Source organism: Pelodiscus sinensis, chromosome 19 (genome assembly GCF_049634645.1).
Source record: "Pelodiscus sinensis isolate JC-2024 chromosome 19, ASM4963464v1, whole genome shotgun sequence".
Classification (NCBI taxonomy): Eukaryota; Metazoa; Chordata; order Testudines; family Trionychidae; genus Pelodiscus; species Pelodiscus sinensis.
The window spans coordinates 20,871,858-20,896,726 of record NC_134729.1 but is presented as its reverse complement, the minus strand read 5'-3'; the positions used below and the strand labels follow the sequence as shown (position 1 = coordinate 20,896,726).

Genomic DNA, 24,869 nt, shown 5'->3' with positions numbered 1-24,869 from the left:
CTCCAGTTGGCTATTTCCTCTAGTTGCTTACTAGCTGGCTTTTTTAATGCTCATTATCCTTGTGTTAAACCCACTCCCTTGTTAACAGATTCTAGAGGGATTAGGGATAAAAGGATAGCAGGTTAGAGCTCTGTGGGAAACTGTCAGCTTGCCTTGGCTGCTAGGCTCAGCATACAGGCCACTGCCACATCCCAAGGCCACATTATATATTTCAGTCAAGCAGCTACCCAGGGGACAGCAAACTCACCCAAAGGTCACCTAGTTGCTCTTCCTTCACTTGGAGAACTCCTCTCATTTGCCACTCCTGCTTGCTAATTGGGTATGGTTGCCCATCAAGCACGGGGTCCAACTACGGTTAGCCCGATTCATAGGGTTGCCTTATCCCCCCCAGTGCAGTGGTTTGTGCACTCACTGGTGTGGTGCCTCCTGCAGGTCAATCTAAGAATGAGCTCTTCCAGCCCTGAAGCACTCCGGTTGGTTGGCGTCCCATCCTCAGTTATGTCTCCTTCAGGCCCAGTGTCCCTCCTAGGTCATGGTGCCCTTTTCCTCGTGGCACTGTCCTGTGGCAGTGCCCACACACTCTGGGGTCTCCCCGTCTAGGGGACCCTATGCCCCCCATACTGCCAGTTGTCATCTGGTCCCTCCCTCAAGGACCAACTGCAGTCTGAAATGGCCACTCATGGTTGTCATAGGGGTGTGGACATGCTGCCTTCTTCTGCCCTGGCTGCCTCCCTGTAGCCTGCTACTTCTCAGGTCTTGAAAGCCAGGCCTAAGCCTGGGAGTTTGCCTGGCCAGAACTCCCAGCTCCTGCTTCTCCTTCCCCAGCCCTGCTCTGTCTCAGGTACCCTCTCTAGCTTACCAGGCAGCCCAGGTTCTTTCTGCTCCACAGCTGGAGCAAGAGTGTGTGTGCACTGCTTCTCCAGGATCCCTTCTTAATGGACCTAGGCAGGCCCTGATTGGCTGTGTCTAGTGCTTTTCTGATTGAGTGCCCTGCTTATATGCAGAGTAATGAAACTCATGCTTATGAATAAATATTCATAATCCCACAGAAATGGACATCATGAACCTAATTCTGGCTTTGGTCCTTGCCTACACAGTGGCTCCGAGGGGAATTGTAGAAATGTGATTCTCTGACTGTGGAGGTGTGTCCCCATGTTCCTTACCCCACCCCACTCTACAGTCAAAGTTTTAGCTTCTAGTTGTCTCATAATTCTACTTTTTTAGTTCTCTTGGCTTGTACTATCTTTGTATCTATATGTGCAATGTCTCACACAATTAGGCCGAGGCCTCTAGGAGTTACCTTTATTGTAATGGATTCAAGTACCGATGCTCTACGCTGATGCCCAATGCAGTCTTCAGTTGTCATAATATTTCTCACTGTTGTAGGTGTGGCCAGTAATATCCTATTTATAAAGCAATCTGGGGACCCAGGGTGTTATTCTGTGGTTCTATAATTCCTCATTAAATGTGCTTTCAAGTAGCCAACCACAGTGTCTATTTAATGACTATCTAGGTTTCCTTTCTTATTACTTTCACTTCAGGAGGGTTTTGTGAAAAGGGATTTTTTTTTCATTTGTAGACCCTTATTTTCAGTTCCCTGGGGTCTGCACCCAAACTTGCACTGAAATAATTCAGCTGGCATTAATCCATGCCTCTTAGTTCAGTGTGCGTCTGTATGGATATTTTTATTCCACACACAGTCTTGCACAGAAGTAACTAAGCCTGTGAATTAAAACTGATTTAAGAATGGTCTGCACTCAAAGTTGCCTGTTGTAACTAAAGGTGTGATTTAAAAAAAAAAAAAAAAAAAAGACTCTGATAGATTGGTGCAACTTTGTGTGTGGACCAGTGTTCCCGGTAAGCTGTGCATTTATTGTAGTTGTTCTGGAGAGATTCAGATGCTGCCCAGTTGATTAGCATAGTGCTCACAGCTAGGTGTTTTGTTTCTACTGATGGTGCAGATTTGCACATGCCTTGGCATGCACAAAATATTTATTCTGCACCTGGATGGAAAAGTTTAGAGGGGACATTGGTGGGGACACTCTTAAATGAATGTAAACTTGGCTTAATTTGGTTTAGCATGCATCTGTAAATCCTGCTAAAACCTTGTTCAGCCTTGCAGGCTTTAAGAGCAAATTTAACTTGTTAGTAATCTCACCAAATTATACACTAAATAATGCCAGGATACTTCCATGCTTCCCCACCCATAGACCCTGAATAGCTGGCGGTTCCCTGGAGGTGCCTGTGCCCCCCGGTGGTGAGAGGAGACTTTGCAAACTTTATTTTCTCTCCCCCCCCCCCCCCGCCCTCCCCACTTATATGATCCCTGTTTATATTCCACACATCTTGAAGAACTTCTAGTTACAGTACATAACCTCCTTGGTTTTAGCTGACTAAGCATCCCAGAGCCATCATCATCTGAATAATCAGAATATCCATGGACACTTTTTTTGGTGACAGATTCCACAGGGTGACTGCCTAGCATGGAGTGCATCTTAGTCCTAACGCTGAGTGGAAGTCACAACAAAAGAGCGCCAACACTTGGGAACACAACGTAGCAGATTCTTTTAAAAATACATTTGCAGTCATTTGCATAAATATGCATCTATTTGTAATTAAGTATTACCCATTTATCCCAGTTGTCCACTCCGCACATTTATTACACACCCTCTTTCACTTTATCCCAACTCATTACACATGCATTCCACAGACAAAATTCTCTGGGCGCCTACTTTCTTTTAATTGTGCATCCAATCACTCTTCCTAGATATGGCCATTTATTCCACTTTCAACTCCACCCATTCCATGCGAAGCATATCTGTTCCACACTCACATCTCAAGAACCCGCTCTCCTGAACCTCATCTCCAACTGACCATCTCCCTCCTCTCCTCACCCCCAATCTCTAGCTTCCTGCCCTCAGCTAATCCTAAATTAACCCTTTGGCTTTTCCACCAGGCGCCTGCAGCCTGGCTACCAGTCAGGGATTTCCTATAGAGTCCAGTAGCACAGATGAAACCTCCTGAAGTTTATGGCAGACAGTTAATTGAAAGCAGACTGATACTTTCAATATCTTAATTCCCCTGAGGCTAAAGGCAAAATTTCAATCTGAAAGCCTGGCTATCAAGGTCTGGTAGATATGTTGTTTGGACCATAAATTTGGCCTATAGAGGGGCAATTATTCAAATAATTGTAGTCGGAACTGAACAGCAATACAGGCAGAGTGTGAGTAGATGGGTTAATGACGTTTTAATTGGAACTCTGCGTCACAGAGCTGCGGATGGGGCATGCCAAGCTGAACAGACAGGTCATTGTGTTAAAGGCATCGGAACTCGTGATCAACTATCTTCATTCAGACTCATGGCTCCAATATTTGTTGTTCCTCTTCCATCCTTCTCTGAGCCTGGGGAAAGTTATTCATTAAATTGTGATAAGAGGAAACACATTCTGGTAACTTAGATTTTATTTAACTGGGTAGAGTTTTCAGACTGAATTCTGCTCCTGAAAGCTCTTCTATGCAAATACTGTTGAATCAAAAATTCATTTATTAGTTGAAAAAATGCTGAAAGAACCAGTTCACTCAGCAGAAACTCATCCTGGAATTCACTCAAAGCAATTCCAGGATGAGTTTCTGCTAACTAAAACCATCTCTGTGAACTTCCATTTTTCATATGAGTTTAGTTTGATCAATCCTCAGAATTCAAATAGGCTCACTTCGCAAAACAAACTTGTATTTCATAATCTCTTTCAAGACAAAGCAACTTTTTCTATAATTCTGTAACAGAGGTAGGATTCATTTTTGGGAACAGGAAGCTTGCTCACTTTGTGGTTTTTGACATCAGGAGAGGTACTTCCTTGCTAGCTGAAGCTTTCTTCCCCTACACAAGATCCTGCTGTGAGCTCATGATTGCTTTCTAATTACCCGCGTTTTTATAAGTTTCTAATTATATTCGTTTTTACAAACCCCGCACCCCCCTTCCCCCCCGCGTGGTATACTCAGGTGCGGGGTGTGTGTGTGTGTTTATTTATGTATTTATTTATTTATTTTTAACTCACCTGATGGTGAGTGCTCCCCCGACCCTTCCCCCACTGTACAGCCTCTGGGTGGGGGAGTGCTCATCTCCCGGTTCCTGCGCAGGAGCGCTCCCCCTACCCCTTCCTGCGGCTGCGCAAGAACCGAGAGATGAGCGCTTCCCTGCCCGGAGGCTAGAGCCTGTGCAGCCGCAGGAAGGGACGGGGGAGCACTCACATTCCCCCACCTGGAGGTTGTGTGGCCGTGCGGGACCCAGGGGGGTGAGTGCTCCCCTGTCCGGAGGGCGGTTAATTCCCCCTCCCTCCTCCCCGACCTGTAGAAGCCCGCCCTGCCCCGCCCCGCACAGTTTGAAAAAAATCTTGTATACCCTGCGGGTATACTCGTGTGCGGGGTATACATTTTTGTTTTTAACTCAAACTGCAAAAAACGCAGGATATATTCGAGTGTGGGGTATATTCACTAAAAGACGGTAATCTAGGCAGTTTAACGAGATTCCTGTATTAATCTTGGCTGATCATGTTGCATATGAAAGTAATTTCTAATAAATTTACTTTCCCTTGCCTCAGATCCTGAAATATCTTCTGATGAGAAAGATATACTAATATATGACCAGAAAGGAGTCTTAGCAAATGTTAATGCTTACAACACATGCATCGTACTCTTGATAAAGATTTTGGGTGTTTAGTTGGATGAACAATTAGCAGTGGAAGCTATGTACTAGCTTATTCAGTTTCACTGATGAAAATATAGGCTCATCCTGTGCTTTGTTACAGGCTTTCGGAAATGCAAAAACAGCCCATAACAACAACTCCAGTCGTTTTGGAAAATTCATTCAAGTCAACTACTTGGAGAATGGCATTGTACGAGGGTAAGTATGACATGACGTTCCTTCTGGAGCTAACCTGTATGTTCTTAAAGTTTTGTGCAGATTAGATGGAATCTGAATAGTTTTTTATCTGAGCATGCCTCATGTGTGACTGATTGACTTCTGTGGGTGATTTCAATAGTACATAACTTCATTTTGTTTGGATTGTTTCATAGCATGTTCAAAAGCAAAATCTCCTGCTTTTCCTCAGTAGATTTGAAGTCAGTATCCATCTCATTAGCCCCAATTTGCTGAGATGCACATGGGAAGTATCTTACCCAAGCTTGCCCAGCATGCTACTGGCAGAGCTGGAAACCCGCTCAGATGTACTGAGTCTAGTCCAATGCTCTGTCTGCTAGGTCACATTGGCCAAAGTAATTAATCTCCTTTGAAAATATCCCTACCCAGCTATTTTTTTAAAAAAACACAGTTTAAATTAGTAATACAATTAACAAAGTAAAAAAAGCAGAAGCAAAAAGACATCCTTTTAAAAATGGAAGTTAAATCCAGTTGAGGAAACTAAAAAGGAGCATAAACTCTGCCAAGTGAAGTGTAAAAATATAATTAAGAAAGCTGAGAGCATTTGAAGAACAGCTAGTCACAGTATTCCAAAAGTACAAGGAAACCCCCGAGTTGCGACTGCCTGAGTTGCAACACCCCCACTCCCTCCACACACAATTACAACTATTTTTTAAAGTGTGGAAAGAGCCAAAAACCCCTGACTTACATCCTCGGCCCGCATTTACGCCAGTGCCTATCGTCAATGAGGGTTCAAATTACGATGCCCCCAAATTGCAGTGTTTCCCCAGGAACCAATCGTGTTGCAAGTCAGGGGTCACCTGTAACAGCAAAAAAGTTAAGTATATCAGAAACAGAAAGTCTGCTAACCAACCTGTGTGGCCACTGGTGACTGGGATGCAAAAGGAGCACTCCAGGAAGATGAAGCCATGGCAGAGTGGAGGATGTGAGGGAGATTCCCACACCTGAGCCATTCTTTTAGGTGACAAATCTGGTGAACCATCCCAGATTGAGATATTAGTAACAGTTTTAGAACAAATGGATACATTTAATAGAAATAAGTCACTTGGACCAGATGACATTCAGCAAAGAATTCTGCAGGAACTCGAATGTGAAATTGCAGAACTACTAACAGTGGTATGTTAGAGGATAGCTCATGTGATGCCTATTGTAAAAACCGGCTCCAGAGGCAATCCCAACATTTACAGGCGGGCCAGTCTGATTTCATTAGCAGGCAGATGCAGATGAACATCCTATTGGGGGGACAAGTCATCATGTTTTGGGGAAATTGGTGAGGCATGATCTATTCAAATTCTTTGACAGAGTCAACAAAAGTGTGGACAAGGGTGATTCAGTGGATATAGTGGGTTTAGATTTCCAAAGTCTCTTGAGCAAAGTAAGCCGTCATGGGATAAGACGGAAGGTCCTCTCATGGATCAGTAGCTGGTTAAAATATAGTAATCAAAGGGTGGGATTAAAAGGTTAGTTTTCAATATGAAGAGATGTAAACAATGGCTGATATATGGGGTTTTGTCCTGGTACCAATGTTGTTCAGCATATTCATTAATGATCTGGAAAAATGGGTCAGCAGTCAAGTGGCAAAATTTGCAGCTGATATAAAACTACTCAAGATAGTTAAGTCCAAAGCAGACTGAGAAGAATTACACAGAAGTCTCACAAAACTGAGTATGCGGTGCCACTCAAAAAATCTAACAATCTTAGGAATCATTGGGAAAGAGATACGTAATAAGGGAGATAAGATCATGTTGCCTGTATGTAAACCTATGGTACGACGACATCTTGAACGTTGTGTGCAGATCTTGTTGCCCCATCTCAAAGATTGGAAAAGGTACAGAAAAGGGCAACAAAAACGATTATAGATTGAACCTCTCTAAACCTGGACACTCTGGTCTGGCAATATCTGTGATCTGGCAGGACCACAGACTTTCCTGGCTCAGAGAGCACCAGCAGCCAGGAGGGCTGGCGTCCGGGAGGGGAGCTTGGGAGTGGGGACTAGCAGCCAGCAAGGGAGCCTGGTGGCTGGCGTAGAGCCCAGAAGCTGGTAGCAGATGGGCTGGTATTGGCCTCCTCTGGTCTGGCATACTCCTTGATTTGGGACTGGCTAGGCCCTGAGGGTGTTAGACCAGGAAGGTCCAACCTGTAAAAAGAGTGGAACTTTTCATCTTGGAAAAGAGACAACTGTGGGGGTGAGTATGATACGATAGAGGTCTACTGTACAATTATGACTGGTGCGGCGAAAGTAGATAAGGAAGTGTTGTTACTCCTCATAACACACAATCTAGGAATCCCCAAATGAAACTAATAGGGATAGTCAACCTACAGAACTAGCTATGGGATGTTATAAAGGACAAGACTATAACAGTTCAAAAAAAGAATTAGATAAGTTCATGGAGGCTAACAGGAATAACCATGTTGTGAAGTATCTCTGTTCTGTTTGCAAGACGCTGGCAATGGGCAACAGGGGATGGATTGCTAGATGATTATCTGTCCTTTTCATTCCCTCTGAACCACCTGGCATTGGCCACTGTTGTTAGATAAGATACAGGGCTAGATGGGCCATTGATGGCCATTCTGATGTTCTTAATTTTGTCTCTGTATATTTAATTTCCTGTTAAACAGCAGCTGTTCCATATCATCCATTGCCCTCTCCGTTTTGTAATTTAAAATAGTTTCAGATCTATTATTTGTAGAGAGCTTGAGAAGTGAAATACAAGTAAGGAAGTCTTGCTTTTTTTGAAAGACAGGTACTGGAGAAAATGATGACATAAACAAGGTAGTTAACACTGTATACACGTTCATTAGCTATCACTTGCACTTAGTGTATGTGAACAGAAGTGGAGGATGTGAGATATGTGTATATTGGCAAAAAATGTTCCCAAATGTAGATTTTTTTTTTTTTTTTAAAGCTAGGGCATTGTAGTTACAAAACACATTGAAAGTCAACGTGATGGTATCTAAATATAACTTGAGCTCTCTAACAGATACTAAACAGTGCAGGTTATTCTTTAGCAGTGCTCCCGTCCAAAAGTGGAATAACTTGATATCAGTTGTATAAAGTGATTAAACAATATTTATCACAGCCACAATTAGATGTAGGTCCCTTCATTACAAGTGCATAATTTTGTCCAAAAATTGCTTCCTATATGATATCTTTGCACTTAATTATCCATCTATCATACACTGAAATCTATTTCTGTCTTGGCGTATAAACTTTGTATGTATGCAGAATGCATAGCAGCATCTCACCACATGTTCCTGTAAAACATTAAAGTTCTGCTTTCAAGAGGTGGAATGAGATGGTTTAGAACATTAAAAAGGAGCTCTGGTTTATGCCACTAACTTGTCTGTATTATGCCAGGTACTGAAACTGTAACAGCCAATTGTTTCTGGGGCTTCAGTGCAGTGTTCCATTGATAAGTCTTTGTCATTGCTGTTTCTTAAATACTTCAGAGATGAACAACAAGGCTCCACTTTGTTTCAGTGCTTTGAGTATTATTCTGGATAAATCTGGCATCTTTACAGATGAAGTCACCCCAACTCAGGAGATTGGTACCATGTGAATTCATTTGTTTTCTGTCTTCAGCAAGAGAAAAAGCTACTTCAGCTCTGGCTTCATTCTTTGTCTGTTTGTATCCCCTGTGTAAGAGTAGATTGTTCTTTAGCTTACTCACCATGTGGTTTCCACATAGAGTTCCCTGCTTTCTTGCCTCGTGCTGCGAGGTGGTCCAGTATGGGCCAGCAAATTCAGGAAGTCTGGCAACAATGTTTCTATTGTAGTCTTTCTGCATGTTGTGGCCTTTGCTCCAGTCCCTAAAACGATAAGCAGGTTTATTGGCAAAATCAAGTTGTGTAGAGTATTAATGGTTTTACGGCAACAATTAATCTTAGCTTCATCTTTTCCATTCATCTCTACCGAGAGAAAGCACCAAAAACATCTGTGTTCCTCGGGAGTAGCTGCCCATTGTGAGCATCCTTATTGTATCCTCTCAAAGCCAGCACAATGCCACGCGAGTTTTTTGTTTCAGGCTAGCAGAGGTCTGAATGGGGTTATTCTACCCTGAGCTCTGGTGCATGTGAAATCTTCATAAACTCACTTATGGCTAGATTGATATCCAGATGCTCTGTTTGACACTGTTGCCCCACTGATGGTTTTGTTTGGTTGTTTTGTTTTTGATGGGAATTACAGGGCTGTTGTTGAAAAATATCTGCTTGAAAAATCTCGCCTGGTGTCTCAGGAAAAGGATGAAAGGTAAGAGGAGATGTGTATTTTGTATTGTCTGTTTGAATGTCTCCCTCATAGTCACGTCCACCTCTCAAAGCATAACGTTTTGGTACAAATGAAATGCCACAACAATTTTCTAATTCCCCCCTGACAAGAAGAGACTAGATCACCAGGAAGTGTTTGGGTTGAATTGTTGGTATGTGTGCACAGGTTGTCAGCAATGTGTGCATCTGTCAAAAGGCTAGACTGAACCCAAATGAATACTGGCTCAATCTGTACTGATTAGGGCTCTCTAGAACAGGGGTCAGCAACCTTTCAGAAGTGGCCTGCCCCAGCATACCCTCCTGCCCTGGGCTGCGCTGCTCTTCTAGATAGGTGGGAGAAGGCTCTCTGGTCTCCTGCCCTGGGGCTCCCTGTGTTCCCGCCTCCCCGCAGCACAGGGGAAAGTAGGGTGGATAAGGCAGCACACGCGATGCTGTGGGGAGGAACAGCGTGTACTTCCCTGCAAGCTGGATCCATTGCAGAGGCTTAGGGGCTTCCCTCTCCCACGCAGGAAGCTGGCGCTGGCTCCAGTCTTGCAGGGGGTGCAACACTTGATCGCCAGCACAGGCTCCCCGTTGTGGGGGTTAGGGTTGCTAGATGGTTTAACCAAAAATACCGAATCCCCCACACACACCGAATCCCCCCCCCCCCCCCAAAGAAAAAACACTGGGGAAAAAATTCTGTTGGGGGGGGGGAAGGGGGAGACCAAAGTTGTTGAGCAAAAGAAGGACCCCGAGAGTTGTTGTTAAGCTTTAAAAAAAAAACACACCACACCACAGCATGGCCCCTTTAAGAAATGCTTTTGAGGCTTTTTGGCCCTAACAGGCTGCTGGTGGCTGTCTGCCATCTTATTTCCCTGCTGGACAGTTCCCTTGCGGAACCCGGTAAGCCCCGGGGATTTTCACCTCCTGGATGGGAAAACAAAAATCAGAAAGTACCGGACATTTTGGGTTTCCAGTAGTTTCTGAATGTTTTTACCGGACAGGAGGCGAAAATACCGGACTGTCCGGGTCAGTACCGGACACCTAGCAACCCTAGTGGGGGCAGGTAGTCAGGAGCAGCCGTTCATTGCGCGGGCCACTGAAAATCATCTTTGTGTGCCATTCATGGCATACGTGCTGTACGTTGCTGACCCCGCTCTAGAATTTGCTCCTAGCATGATGGCTACCAGTCCTGATCAGATAACAATGTTTATTTAGAGTTACGAAAATAAAGTTCTCTCAGTTATGTCCTGCTGTCAGCATTTCTTCGACCACCTAATAGACATTAAACATTTTAAAGGTGCCCCGCTCGAGGTTTTTCACAAAATTGGGTTGTGGGCTCTTTTTGGCTGCTTAAAACTTATGTGGAAGGCCTGAAAGTTTTTCAGAGCACTTTCCTGCTTCTATAGGGTTTTTTTTTTTTTTTTAACCTGAAATATCTGGAGTATATCAAGCATGATTTCACTTGGAAGATCTATTTGGAGGCTGGGGTGTGTCTCGAATCACTTATGCACAGTGTTTCCTATAAGCTGTGCACTTGTGCAGCCACTCAGGAGAGATTTAGACACCGCCCAGCTGATTAGCAGAGCACCCTCAGCTATGTTTTTATTTTTACTGGTGGTGCACATTCACACATGCCTTGGTGCACATAGAAGTCTTTATTCCGCACATTGGTGGGAAAAAAATCTACACATGGATGGAAAAGATTAGAGGGAACATTGCTTATGAGCTCTGTTTCTTTAATGTGGGTGGAAATATCCAATATGTTAATGAATAATTGAAGTTAAAATGCTGTTTCTTGGCACTAGTTTTCCAGTCATCATAAAAGCAAAAAGGATGTCAGCCCAGTTCTTTTCCCTTTGAAAGTTACCTTTAAGCAATTTTCATTTGTCATTTTTGGACACTGCTATATACAAGTGAATTTCTGACACTGTACCCAGAAGGAGAAAAGACTTGAGCCATTTAAAGATTTTCCAGATAGAGAAAACTTTATATAAACCAGGGCTACTTATCTGGGTGTACATAACAGGAAAACAGATTAAAAAAGTAAAAATGCATAAAGTAAACGTTCTACAATAGACGTACAATTCTTTCTTTCTTACTTACAAATGGGGGGATAAGAGTAATTTTCTCCTTTAATCAATTTGGAAATGTGTAAGGCTTAGAGAGACAAATGTCATGTCTTCATTAAGTAGTGATGTGTTTCACCCTTTAGGAACTACCATGTATTTTATTATTTGTTACTTGGAGTCAGTGAAGAAGAACGTAAAGAGTTTCACCTCAAGCAGCCAGAAGATTATTTCTACCTCAATCAGGTACGCATTGGTTCTCCGTGTGTAACTTCAGTGATGAAGCTTCTGGATTGCTCTCTGGAGTGTTGTAGTGATAAATGGCAGAGAATCTGTGTTTCCTTTTGAGTCCTCTGATGATTCACTGCTTAGAAACTAGTTCAAATGGCAAAGGCTGCTTTTTGACAAAACCTTGCTGCTTAGTTGTGTAGCAACATGCCCAACACCACAAACCATAGCGTGAGACATTCATTGCCCTTCTCTCTGTGGATGAGACTTAACTTGGATGAGACTTAACATCACCAAACTTATCTGGACTTCAGCTTTGTGGATCCCATATTAGAGATCACGATGGGTCCCAAAGATGATCCTATGCGCACCACATCATTTTGACGTGACATAAAATTCCTTTAGTACTCAGACTGCAATTTCAGTTTGAAGACTCAAGTGTCTGTTGGATTGTGCTTATAGCATCATTCAGCTGGAGATTGGTTGGGGGAAGGGGACCAAATACAAGAGGCTCCCGAGATGCAACCGCCCGAGTTCCGACCCCCCACACTTATAGTCATTTTTGTAAGTGCAGAACGGGCTGGAAACCCCCGACTTACATCCTCGGCCTGCATTTTTGACGGTGCATGGCACCTGCCGAATATGCGGGTTCAAATTATGATACCCTCGACTTGCAACGTTTCCTCCAGAACCAATCGTGTTACAAGTCGGGGGCCTTCTGTATGAGTTTGAAGTAAGATGTTCATCTGTAAGAAAATTGAAATAAAAAAAATTCTGGACTTTGCCAGAGCAAACCAAAAGTTGCATCATGCCTGCACTTTGGGATGGTTCTTTTTTTTTTTTTAAGTGATTTCACAAGAGTTGTGCCAATATCTCTGTTGTTATGGACTGAATTATTGTGGGGCTTTTTCTGTAGCATAACTTGAAAATAGAAGATGGGGAAGAGCTCCGTCATGACTTTGAAAGATTAAAACAAGCCATGGAGATGGTTGGCTTTCTTCCTGCAACTAAAAAACAGTAAGTAGAATTGTTTAGCCTCTTTCTGATGACAGTTGGTTAGTGCTCATGTGTTACAATGAATTAGTCTACGTTGCTGTCTGTGCGTTAAAAATGCATTATGAACAGAATACTGTGGGGTGCGTGCCAATTTGTAAAACATCAAAACTATATTTACTTTGCTAAGCCCATTAGGAAACAGGGAAAGTTGAGGGCTATTTTTTTGGGCTTCTGTAGGCCAGTTGTATTGTCTACACCTCGTCAAGTAAATGTGGTTGTGTTTGTTACATACTCTGCCTGTTGTTGATCAACTTCAATCAGAACATTAATTTTAAAAAAGTCACTACTGTTTTTTCGTCAGGATCTTTTCAGTACTCTCAGCTATTCTTTATTTGGGCAATGTTACCTACAAGAGGAGAGCTACAGGCAGGGATGAGGGTTTGGAAGTGGGACCCCCAGAAGTGCTGGACACCCTCTCTCAACTTCTGAAGGTAGAGTATTCCCTTTAATGTGTGCCATCAACATGAAGCCACTGTCATGTTCTGCCTAGGTAATTTCTGGAGAGCATTTTTTTGCTCAAGCTCAGCATGCCCCAGAACTGGCATAGTAGTACTGGCGTTACTGTCTTGGAGGAAGGGAGTCAGCTTGCTATGCTGAATAGAAATGTGCATGCTGTGGGTGACTTTCTTGGGGACAGGGAGTGATAAAGGGGGTAAAATATAACCCAAAAGAGGGGACTAATAAGATCTGGTTGCTTTGTTAGATCTTCAGTTCTGTATTCGGATCAGAGAAGTGGCGCTTAGTTTATAAAATCATAGAACTGGAAGGGACTTCAAGAGGTCAAGTTTGTCAGCACTGGGGCCTTCCTACCACAGAAATCGATCATCACTGTCTTTAAACTGAAAAAAAGGATTCTAAGAAGTTCAAGGACTCATAAAACTTATTCAACGACAGCTGTAGTTGTTGTTTGACTTGTGTATCTGAGGAATTAACTACTACTGCTGTCATCATACTGCTGATCATCAAGTGTCTAACATTTAAGGTTGCCAGTAACTCTCGTTCTTGCTTTTTGTGTGAAGGTCAAACGAGAAATTTTAGTGGAGGTGCTGACAAAAAGAAAAACGGTGACCGCTAATGACAAACTTATCCTGCCCTATAGTCTCAATGAGGTGAGTATCTTAGGGCATTAGAAGAAGGAACTTTGCCATTTATCCTATAGCTGACCTGCATTGTGAGCCTGTTAGTTTAAAAAAAAGCTAACCCAGTTGTCTTGCGCTTTTTACTCTTTAAATTCATTAACCAGAAAAGATCCCCTGATTTCATCTGAGCTGTGAAATACCATGTTATTGGATCACTGGAGGATTTTTATTTTATTCACTTAAATATATATTTTTAAGAGACATGGCCAAAATCTCATTGTTAGCCAGTGGAAGAAGTTATGTATTATAAATGTAGTGAGTCAATACAAATGAATGTTAAAATAAAACCAAACCCAAAGCTAGGGCATTGGAAGCCCTTATTCTGTGCCAGTGAAAAGTTCAACAGTGGAGTAGTATCTTTTCTAACTGCACCACTGTAGGAAAGTTCTCCTAGTTCAGGCCAGGGTAATGAACTGTTTTTTATCTGCAGGCTATCACAGCTCGTGATTCAATGGCGAAGTCACTGTACAGTGCCCTATTTGACTGGATTGTTCTGCGAATTAATCATGCGCTTCTTAATAAGAAAGATATGGAAGAATCTGTTACAGTAAGTTCTTCACCAGAAATAATGCCCTTCTAATCTCCGCTATTGCAGTTCTGCACATATTGCTATCAAAAATCGCCCTACACGATAGTATGCTCAGACATCTGGGGTGAAATCCTGGCCCAGTTGAGGTTAGAGGTACTATTCTCAATGACTTCACTAGAGCTGGGATTTTGGTATAGGCATGAAAAAGGCAATGATATGCGCTCATCTTGAAAAGTGTTTTTTAAAATTGTACATGCCAGGCCTATTGGAATAGTTAATATTACTCAAAACTGTAACCATATGTTAGGTCTCTTTCATGGTGCCTACCTAACAGGATTTCTGCATCGTTTTCTTAGTGCTTATCCATTGGTGTGCTCGATATATTTGGATTTGAAGATTTCGAAACCAACAGTTTTGAACAATTTTGCATAAATTATGCAAATGAACAGCTTCAGTATTACTTCAATCAACACATTTTCAAATTAGAACAGGTAAGGGAGGACATATTGAAGGGATAGATATCCCAGCAAAAGCGTAATTAAGAATGTGGAAGTAAACCTTTTATTTATGTATTGTCTTGCTTTACAAAGCTCCTAAGTGTGGCAGAAAATTAAAAGTATTCCTTCTCCAAAAAACATATGGTGTAACATTATAGTTTTGAAAGTACTTAGTTAAAAATCCTGTTTTCAGGTCCTACTTTGTTTTGTGAAGTATGCTTGTATTATGGTAGAGGCCCTAGTCGGGTATCAAGTTCCCATTGGAGCAGGCACGATACAAATGTACAAAGACAGCTCCTGCCTCAAATAGCTCAATCTAAATAGAAAATGGAAGACAACAGCTGGATAGAACATAGATTGGGAAGGCACAAGGTAACTAAGTTACAAATTTTGGGGCAGAAACATCATCAACTTCCTTAGCCAGAAAGGCAGTTTAGAAAAGGATTGTGAAAGATGTTGAGTTTCGAATTATTTCATGAGTTCATAAATACTTTGATTTGTGCGCTTGTATCTGTGGTATCCTGCAGTGTATTAGTATTAATGCAGTTAAAATAGATGGGTCACGCTTTTGGGTGTGCGCATACTCGATGAAATTACCGTTTCGGAGCCACACAGTACGTTTATTTGATGATGGTGGATTCATGTGTATGCACTGAAAGACAGTTACTCAATACGCGGCCTGTAGGCCACATGTGGCCCGCTGCCCGTTTGTTTGTGGCCCGTGGTGTGGTTTGGATTTACGTGGGGCTCGACACGTGACCCGCAGGTGGGAGCCAAAACAAAAAAGGAGTCAATATAATGGTCGTCTGTTGATATGCGTTTTATGAGTTACATTCCTGGACTGTTGTGCTCATTAAAAGTGCTGTCATATGGGTGGAAATCAGCTAAATATTGCATGTTATTAATATCAGCAGAACTTACATAGATGGGGCGTGTGTGTTGTGCAGTCTTGTCTTAATCTTTGTATTCATGACTGTCAGTGTGAAAAGCTGTTTGCATATATATATTTGCAGGGCTCGCCAAGCAGCAGCGAGCCCCGCTTGCCAGCCACACGGTTCTGCGTTCTGCGCGTGCGCATATAAATCACATGAAGTAGATAAATTAGACAGATTTAGTTCCATCCAATTAGAAAAAGGTGCATTTGTCTAACATCCCTCTCCTTCACTCCACATTCTTCTGCTTCTCTCTTTTTGAACATGCAGTTCTGTTTGACACCAGCGTGTAAATACATTATTCAGGGATGTAAGTGTGTTTATCTGCAAAACTAATTTGCCTCTGGCATTCACGGCATGAAGAAAAGCTGATTGTGGATTAGGGTGTTTGGCGCAAAATTACATGGAGGTGCACTTTGCACAGCTTTATCAAATAAAACTCCCAATCTTCTGAACCAAGGCAGGGCTTACTGCAGGAAAGCCATAGCAGCCAATTGCCCGTAGAGATATGGATTCCATGTTGCCCCAGTTTTGTAAGCTTAGTCAGCCTGGCTTACAAAATTTATCATACAGAGATTAAATAAAATACTAATCAGAGAATCTATACTTTAGTATCTCGATGTGATTTTTTTTTTTCTGTCTGAACTAACAAACTTGAAACCTGGTATTGTCTAAGGAAGCCCTGATGTGGGATGCAGTGTATAGTTTGCTGGGCTTGAGAAGGTTGACTGGTATGGTGATCTTAACATTTTCTTGAGTTGCATAGGAGGAGTATCAAAGTGAAGGGATCGCTTGGTATAATATTGACTACACAGATAATGTGACCTGCATTCACTTAATCAGCAAAAAACCCACTGGCCTCTTCTATCTGCTAGATGAAGAAAGCAAGTAAGTATAAAGTTTCCTCCTTGAGACTTGCTGTGTGTGTGTCATACGGGAAAATGTCATAAATAGCTGCAAAAATAGAGGAAGTTGATGGTTATGGTAGATAGCAGATTAAGAGGAGGGAGGGATCTGCACATGTACAGTTAAATCAGATGAAATTTTGAGTACATACTCCCGTATATTGATGTTCTTTAGTGCTGCTATAAATAAAACTTAGCTTAACCACAGAAATCACACTTTAATGTTACAGAATTTTCACAGTATAATTATGACAATAGTATAAAGCACATCGCTGAGGAATGTAATTATGAAAGTGCTGTAAGATGTAACTACTTAATACCCGTCCTTACAAAGCATTATAGTGGAAGGAAGGTAGGGAATGTCTCTCTGTACAATAGACATTTCTAAATATTCTGCTTTGCTGTGAATTGCTTTCTGCTTTAAAAGGTAGCTCTGTAAGTATCTGTCTACACAGCAAAGTTATTTTGGAATAACGGCCATTGTCTACACAGACATTCTGTTGTTTCAAAATAATTTTGAAATAATGGACGGCTTATTCCGACTTCTGTAAACCTCATTCTACAAAGAATAATGCCTATTCCAAAATAGCTATTGCAAAATAAGGTGCGTGAAGACGCTCCACTTCTGCTATTTCAAAATAGCCCCTTACCAGGGCCATTCTAAGTTATTCCTCCCGGGGCTCTAAATCGAGACAGCACGTCTACATAAAGCAAGCCTGCCTCGGACTAATTTTGAGGCTTCCCTGCAGTGTAGCTGTTCTATTTTGAAATAAGCTATTTCGGAAGAACTATTTTGAAATAGCTTGTTCCGAAATAACTGTTCAGTGTAGATGTAGCCTAAGTGCCAAATTAGGACTGTAAGCTGCTTACCCATGCGGAGGGTATATTTATCTAGTTTGTCAGGGTCATCTTGGACTGTACCAGCTCACACCTCTCTGTAAGAGGAGGTTTACCTTCCTTCATTCTACGAAAGCAAGAAGCTGCCAGGTTTCACTCTGTTTCCTACTTTGTCTCTAGCTTTCCACATGCCACCAATCAGACCCTACTTGCGAAGTTCAAGCAGCAGCATGAGGAGAACAAATTCTTCGTTGGGACGCCAGTGAAGGAACCTGCTTTTATCATCCGGCACTTTGCAGGGAAAGTTAAATATCAGATAAAGGTGTGCAGCAGATTTTGAATAGTCACTCTTCCTTTTCCCTTTCCTACCCTACAATTTGGTATAAACAGAAAACTCGTTGGGTCTAGTTTAAACTTGGTGTGTCACTAGACTTGGATTAGGTTTGTGTGTGTGTGAAAGACTTGAGCCAAGACTATGTTAAAAATTACTCAGGCTGACATATTTCCTTAGTCAAAACATCATTCCCCAGGAATCCTTTTTGATTTAGTATTTTGGGCTTGCTAAATCTGTTTGGCAGGATTTCCGAGAGAAGAACATGGATTACATGAGACCAGATATTGTTGCGTTGCTACGAGGTAGTGACAGTGCCTACGTTCGGGAGCTGATAGGAATGGACCCCGTAGCTGTGTTCCGCTGGGCTATTCTGCGGGCAACAATTCGAGCAATGGCTGTCTTCGCGGAAGCAGGACGTCAAAGAGCCCAGAAAACTGCAGGTACTGAGTGCAGAGAGAGACCACTCTGAAAACATTTTTAAATACAAACAGTTGCGTGTTACCTTGATATCAACTGATCTAAGAGATTTTCTGTGCTACAACCGTAGGATAGAAAATATTAAAGCTTAATGCTGAAGGGGAAATTGTGTTCTACAGCTTAAGTAACTTGTCCAAAGCCAAAAAGAGCATAGATGTTGTTATACTTGAGTTCAGATGTCAGGAATTTCCATCTTTAAGCCCTGGGTTATGGTTCTGCCCAGCATGAAAGACTTTTGCCACCATGCTTTAGAACCGTGGTCACCAACCAGTAGATCGTGAGCTACCGGTAGATCTCAGGGGCTCTAAGAGTAGCTTTTGAGCCCTCTCTGAACTGCGCACCTGCGCAGTACATTTACATTAGATTTCCTCATTTGAGGAGCAGCTACTCACTGAGCAACAACAGAGGTGAGTAGCTGCGAGGAATGGTGGGAGCTGGGAGGTTGGGAGGGCGGAAACACCCCAGCCAGCTGACTGTGGCTTTCACAGCTGGAGCTAGGCGCAGCCTCCCTGGGCTGAGCGCAGGGCAGCCGGGCTGGAGGGAAGAGAAGCAGCTGCCCGCCATGGAGCTCAGCCAGGGTGCACCACGCTCCACGTGGGCTGGCGCAGAGGAGAAGCTACCTGGCCTGCTGGCTGTGGCGTTCAGCCCAGAGTAGGCTGAGCCGCGCTCCAGCTGATTGGACGGCTTCCCCTCTGTGCCTGCCCATGTGGAGCTTGGTGGCACCCTGGCTGAGCACCGTGGCCAGCTGGCTGGGCAGCTGCTTTTCTTCGCTCCAGCCCGGCTGCCCTGCAGTCAGTCCGGAGGAAGTGCGGGTCGGAGGCTTCCCTCCGTGGCTGGTGTAGGGAACTCCCTGCCCCCAACCGTGTTCCCTCTCCTCTGCCCCAAACTTGTCCCCTGCCCTCCTGGCCCCCTGTTCCCTCTCCCTTGCCCCCCCGACCCCACTGCAGAAACCTGCCCCCCCCCCGCAGAAACTTGTCCCCTGGCACCCTGCCCCCCCTGCAGAAACCAGTTCCTTCTGGTACCCTGTCTCCTAATACAGAAACCTGTCCCCCTGCTCCCCTCTGCAAAAACCTGTCCCCCCCCAGCACCCTGACCCCTGCTGCAGAAACCTGTCCTGGCACCCTACCCCCTCTCTCCTGCCCCCACTGGCATTCTGTTTCCTGCTCCAGAACCCACTAGCACTCCTCCCCTGCTCCAGAACCCACTAGCACTCCTCTCCAGTACTGTGTCCCCTGCTCCCAAATGACTTTTCTATGGGTCAGTGACCCCTGACTCAAGGCAGGTTCCCTGCCATTCTCATAAATAAAGACAATGCAGAAACTTTTGGTGTTTAACATAGTATCCTATTTAAAAATGAAGCCTGGCCAACAAACCCCCAACTGGGGCCAAGCCCTCATCTGGCCACAACCACTCCTGCATTCCCCCTTCCCTAGACCCTAGATCTGAGCCTATCAAACACTGGAACCTCCTGCCCTCAGCCCCTCACATACCCCAACCCAAATTCCTGCACCCTCACATCCGCAAGCCTGTGGCTTGTTTAGTATCCCAACACTGCCCAGCCTGGAGCCTCCTCCCCGAGCCAGTGTCCCCTTCTCCACCATCCTGCATCCAGATTTCCTCCCAGAGCTTGCACCTCTCACCCCTTTCCACACCCAAATCCCTCATTCCCACCCCAGAGCCTACACATCCTGTCTCAACACAGCAAGGGTCCAGCTAGACTGCAGGAGTTTTTCAGGATTCTGGAGATATCCCAGAAAAACTCTTCTGCATCCAGGGTTGCGTTTGTTCTTCCGCTTTTTTAGTGGAAGAGCAAACAGGCTCTTTTGGTCACCCCTATATTCCTCTTTCCACAAGGAATAAGGTGGCTTCCAAAAGAAGGTTTTTTTTTCTGACATTTGGTCCAGTGTAGACAGGCCAAATGTTGGAAAAAACTCTTCTTACAGAATAATAATAATAAAAAAAAATAAGCAGCAGTATAAGGATTGGGGGATAGCAAGTGATGGAGAGGAGGAGAATACAGAGGGCGGGGCTTCAAGGAAGGGGCGGGGTGGTAGATCTTGGCTTGGTCTGTCATTTAAAAAGTGATCTTGGGTGTAAAAAGGATGGAGACCACTGCTTTAGAAACTGTGTGTGAAATAGAAATACCATACATATTTTGTAAAGGTAATTGTGATGCAGGCGATTCTAATGAATAGTAAGCTTTGTCTACCTGTCACTGCTTATTTAATGGTGCTTCGCTAGGCTTCCTAAGCCCCACTAAGGTCCCAATTTTATAAATTAGATTTTCACCTTTAATATTAATACTCAGTCTGTAGAGCTTTTTTGGACAGGTGAGTTTCTCAGTTGTAGTTGGAGAAAAACTTTAGACCCTGAGGTATATTTCTGTCATTACTGAAATGCTGTGTGTTCCATTATGTGGATAAATTGGTCAAAATTAACAAGCACTGTTCTTTACTTTTCACAACAGGCGTGGTGCGTCACGGACCACGGGTTCCCCTGGGAGAACTCCAGAGAGCAAACACACAAGTAGAAAAAGTTTATCGGTGAGAGACGCGTGCTTGGCCTCTACATCAGAGCAATGGGCAGTACCTTGAAGATAGCAGGGAAAAGTTGATACTCTGGGAAACAGCACTGGGTGGTTGGGCCACGTTGTGCACTGTACCTAGTGGCACTGCCATCCATAAGGCTGGCTGACAACCAGTGTATTTATTCAGGATCTTGACGGTTTTGTGTTGGGGTCTTCCTATTAATACAAGTAACAATTGGCAGGAGTATTAACAAATAGGTGATTCCTAAGTTGAGGCAGCAGTGCATTGGCTGTATAAATTTCCATGAGAAACTCAGAAGAAGCTGTTCACTTGGAATATCCGTCCTTAATTACTTTTCTTCTAAAGTGTTGGGAGGCCAAGGATGCCTGAATAAATGTGCATGGGCCTGCGGAGGAAGTCGGTTTTAGGAGGGATTTGGAAGAGAGGAGGCTGTACTTTCATTGGGAATTACAGTAGAATCTCAGAGTTACAAACTCACAGGTCAACCACTCACCTCATTTGGTCCTGTACAGTACTGTTTTAAAACATGAACTACTAAAAATAAAGGGAAAGTTTTAAACACATTTTCACTTGATAAAGAAACTTTCTTTGCTTGTTTCATTTAAATTAAGATGGCGAGAAACAGCATTTTTCTACTGCATGGTAAAGTTTCAAAGCTTTTACGAAGTCAGAGTTCAGTTGTAAATTTTTGAAAAAGCAACCATAACATTAGTTATAAACGACTTCCGTTCCTGATGTGCTCATAACTCTGAAGTTCTACTGTAGCTCCATGCATAGAGGACAGAAGGGAACAGAGGGAATATTGCCTCATGGTGAAGGATCCAATGAACAAAGATCCAAGGGATTAGGCAGGGAAACTAGGGGAGTTTTGTTACATACATACAGCAACATCCTCCATTTGCTTGCCGCTTTCCAGACAGTGAGGGAGATGCTGTGTCTGCATCTCTGAGCATGCAGTCTAATTGTTTGAGTTACATTAGTGCCTAGAGGCTTCAGTTAAGAATCAGAGACCTGTTGTACTAGGTGCTGTAGAAATATCTAGCTAACTCTGTCTCTGACCCAGGGATTTGACAGCAGAAGATAACCTGCATGTAACCGTGAATGTTAACCGATGAGCCCAGGCTCATCGGTTAACCGTTTACACAGTTACACTTTCACATCCCTAGTATCAATATGATGCAAAAGTGTACTATGCACAAAGATAGCTACACTAGAGAGATCTATCACTTCTGTGTCAACTTTCCCTCATTCTATTACTGCTGTGGAATTTTAAGATTTTGCTTTCTGGAGTACATCCACTATTCCTATTCATTCCCAATTTGGAGTAATAATCCGGATACAATGCAGTCTCTCAGCTTCTGGCTGGGATACCAGAAGACTCTGTTTTCGGGTAGAAAAAAGAAGCAGATAAGTTCATAGCAGACCCTGCTTTCCTTGAAATGATATGAAGGAAAGCATAATGAAAATCTGACTGTGTGGAAGAGATAATTGTTTATAAATAGAAGATCTTTTTAAGGAGATGCTCCACCTGGTTGTTAAATAAGAAACAGTGCTGCTGAGTATCACTGCTATAAACTCTGAACTCAGCCTTACCACTGAGTTTCTAAACTCTCCATCTGTAATTAGTGTATGTTGCGTTTTATGTTGTACATTCCTTCCCGTGCTTCTGGACTCTGAAAACAGAAGAATCCATAAGAGTGCCTGTTTTTGTTTTTTTTGTAGTCTTTATTTTTAGGAGTATGGCAGTGATCACTGAAAATGCAATGAAGTGGTTACAGAGCTGAGTTCTGGTCATTCCTCTATCTCTGCATGTTTACCTTTCCCTACAGTATTGAGGTTCTATACGTGTTCCTTTTGCAGCTGCTCAATGCTTGATTTCTCATTTGATTGCTCTGAGGATTTCGATATAAATGCTTTTGAAGACATCCTTGCTTTTTATGAAAACAAGAAGTAAGTAGAAGTGAGAAGACTTTGTAGTTGAAGACCAGGGAGGCACATTCCTGGGCAGATGCATCTTCTGAGCATGGTCAGGGCAGAAATCAAGCCTTAGAGAGCATTACATATCATAAAATAACTGGTTCATATCAAATTGGACAGTTTCAGCCAAGTGCAAATTAAGTCCCTATTGAACTTTTAGTAGGCCATTAAAACTGTCAGCCATAATATCACTCATTTTCTTTAGCTACTTCAATGAAAAAAAAGTTAGCAGCTTTCTCAAAAAGAACTCTCAAAGGAACTAGCTACAGTAAATGAATATCTTTTTAAAATGTGTAAAAATATTTGGTGGTACCTCACTGAGGTGCTTAGAATGGCGATGGCATTTTATGGTCAGAAGTGACTTCTTACACTTCTGTTCTATTTTTGGTTTGTGCCTCTCTGGAAAGCAAAGAAGGTAAGTTTTTTGCCAAGTTGTGCCACACCCTACCCAGCATGGTGCATGGTTAAACAGATTGATTCAGCCACTAATTAGAGACCATCCCAGGCTGACTTTTAAATGCTAAACATGAGTTTTAAAAAATAACTTGAACTGGAAATGGGAGAAGTAGAACTTCTTTTTGATTCATTTTCAAGTTCTCCTGCAACATTTAGGTTTCTGATCAACTTTCTAATGAGACTGTGCAATGTAGGGATGTAAAATCCCATTTCATTGGTTAACTGGCTAAACATGTTTAACTGATTAACAGATTAAAAGGGGGTGGGGAGGAGGCCAGGGCTGCCATGAACAGGGCCCCCACAGGGCTGGAGCAGCCTCCTGTCCGTGGCAGATAGGGGGCTGCTCCAGCCCCTAAAAATAGCTCCTTGGCACATGCTAAGCCATTTAAAACATATTTCTCTACAAGGGAGCAATTCCTACTTTGGGGTCTTTTTGCTTGTGAGCTCCTAGCTATTTGTTTGCATGCTATTTTCCTTGGACCTCTCATTAAGGGCTCGCTGACTGTGTTGACTTCTGATGGTGAAAGGCTGTGATCCTCATTGCACTCATAAGTGATGACCCGAAAGCGTACATCACATAGACAGTAGTCCTTGAAAATAACTTGACTCTTTATCCTGATGTTTAAAATGTGGGGACACTAATTGATAAGTCAGTCCAGCACATTTTCTTCCAGAAATGTTCATGTTTAGGAAAAAGTAGCCTGGGATGCACCTGCTGTTGTTTAAAGCATATGGGTGATGGGACTTTTTTATCTCCTTTTCTCCTTCGTGACTGTCTTTGACTGTGGCTGTGGATCATTTAGACTTAGAGACTTGCATGATGAAATCATCAAGAGTATAAAAGGCCTTCCCTGGCAGGGTGAAGATCCCTGCAAGCTCCTTCGGTATCTCAGCCGACTTCAGCAATTCCAGTGAGTTTTAGTGCTGTGGGTATTGCTTTGCAAGTGCGACAATAACAACGCATCAGAGGGGAAGCCAAGGTAGTCTGTAACTGGAAAAACGTAAACAACAAACAGTCCTGCAGCACCGTAGTTTTTAAAGTGTTGCAAGACTATTCCTTGTGTGTTAAGTTCTTCCAATAACCAAGCAGTCATTGCAGCCCAGAATAAAATGGTTATTTTTGTGACAATACAGCAAGCCTCTCTAAACATTAATTTAAACCAAATTGAAATTGTGAGCAAAAACTTCCTCTGTAAAGTGCGCTCCCAGTAGTGGCTGTGGAGAATGTTAATTTACTTCCTTTGCTCTAGCTCAGAGGTGGCAAACCCGCAGCTCGTGAGCCACATGCGGCTCTTCACCCTTGAAAGTGCGGCTCACGAAGCCTCCCCGATAACTCATGAAGCTGCCCCATGTGCCCTTACTATGCTCACCAGGTGCCGGGGAGCCATCTGGCACAGCAAAATGGTACCGTCAAGATAGTGGTGGCCGACAGCAGCCTGATGTGGCCAGAAAGCCTGCTTGTGGCTTTTAAAGGGGCAGCGCTCCCTTTTTTTCCTCAACAATTTTGGTGCGGCTCTTTGCTGTTTTTCGGCTCTCTTCATTTAATGGATTGGCCAACCCTGCTCTAGCTAATGCTAAATTCTGCTTTTGATGCCAGCTGGCTCTATGCCCCAAGTTGTATAGAACTAATCAGTCATTGGAACACTGCAGAAAACCAAGTCTCTAACATCTAACACAATGCAGCTTGTATAATGGGGGGTGCTG

The 24,869-nt window shown here is 43.1% G+C and overlaps 1 protein-coding gene across 5 annotated transcripts in view; it reads left to right on the top strand.

Moving 5' to 3' along the window:
- MYO9B (myosin IXB) overlaps positions 1 to 24,869 on the top strand; it is an 88,661-nt gene that overhangs the window by 31,358 nt on the left and 32,434 nt on the right. For 3 of the 5 annotated variants that reach the window (XM_075902964.1, XM_075902962.1, XM_075902966.1), the window contains exons 3-15: positions 4,805 to 4,899; positions 9,122 to 9,184; positions 11,396 to 11,495; positions 12,394 to 12,494; positions 12,835 to 12,964; positions 13,553 to 13,642; positions 14,103 to 14,219; positions 14,558 to 14,692; positions 16,397 to 16,518; positions 17,553 to 17,694; positions 17,951 to 18,146; positions 20,651 to 20,726; positions 23,969 to 24,076. In XM_075902964.1, coding sequence (XP_075759079.1) covers positions 4,805 to 4,899; positions 9,122 to 9,184; positions 11,396 to 11,495; positions 12,394 to 12,494; positions 12,835 to 12,964; positions 13,553 to 13,642; positions 14,103 to 14,219; positions 14,558 to 14,692; positions 16,397 to 16,518; positions 17,553 to 17,694; positions 17,951 to 18,146; positions 20,651 to 20,726; positions 23,969 to 24,076 — 1,475 coding nt within the window. Of the gene's footprint in view, positions 1 to 4,804; positions 4,900 to 9,121; positions 9,185 to 11,395; positions 11,496 to 12,393; positions 12,495 to 12,834; positions 12,965 to 13,552; positions 13,643 to 14,102; positions 14,220 to 14,557; positions 14,693 to 16,396; positions 16,519 to 17,552; positions 17,695 to 17,950; positions 18,147 to 20,650; positions 20,727 to 22,592; positions 22,683 to 23,968; positions 24,077 to 24,869 lie in introns of all 5 variants that reach the window. The other 2 variants (XM_075902963.1, XM_075902965.1) reach the window with 2 other exon arrangements.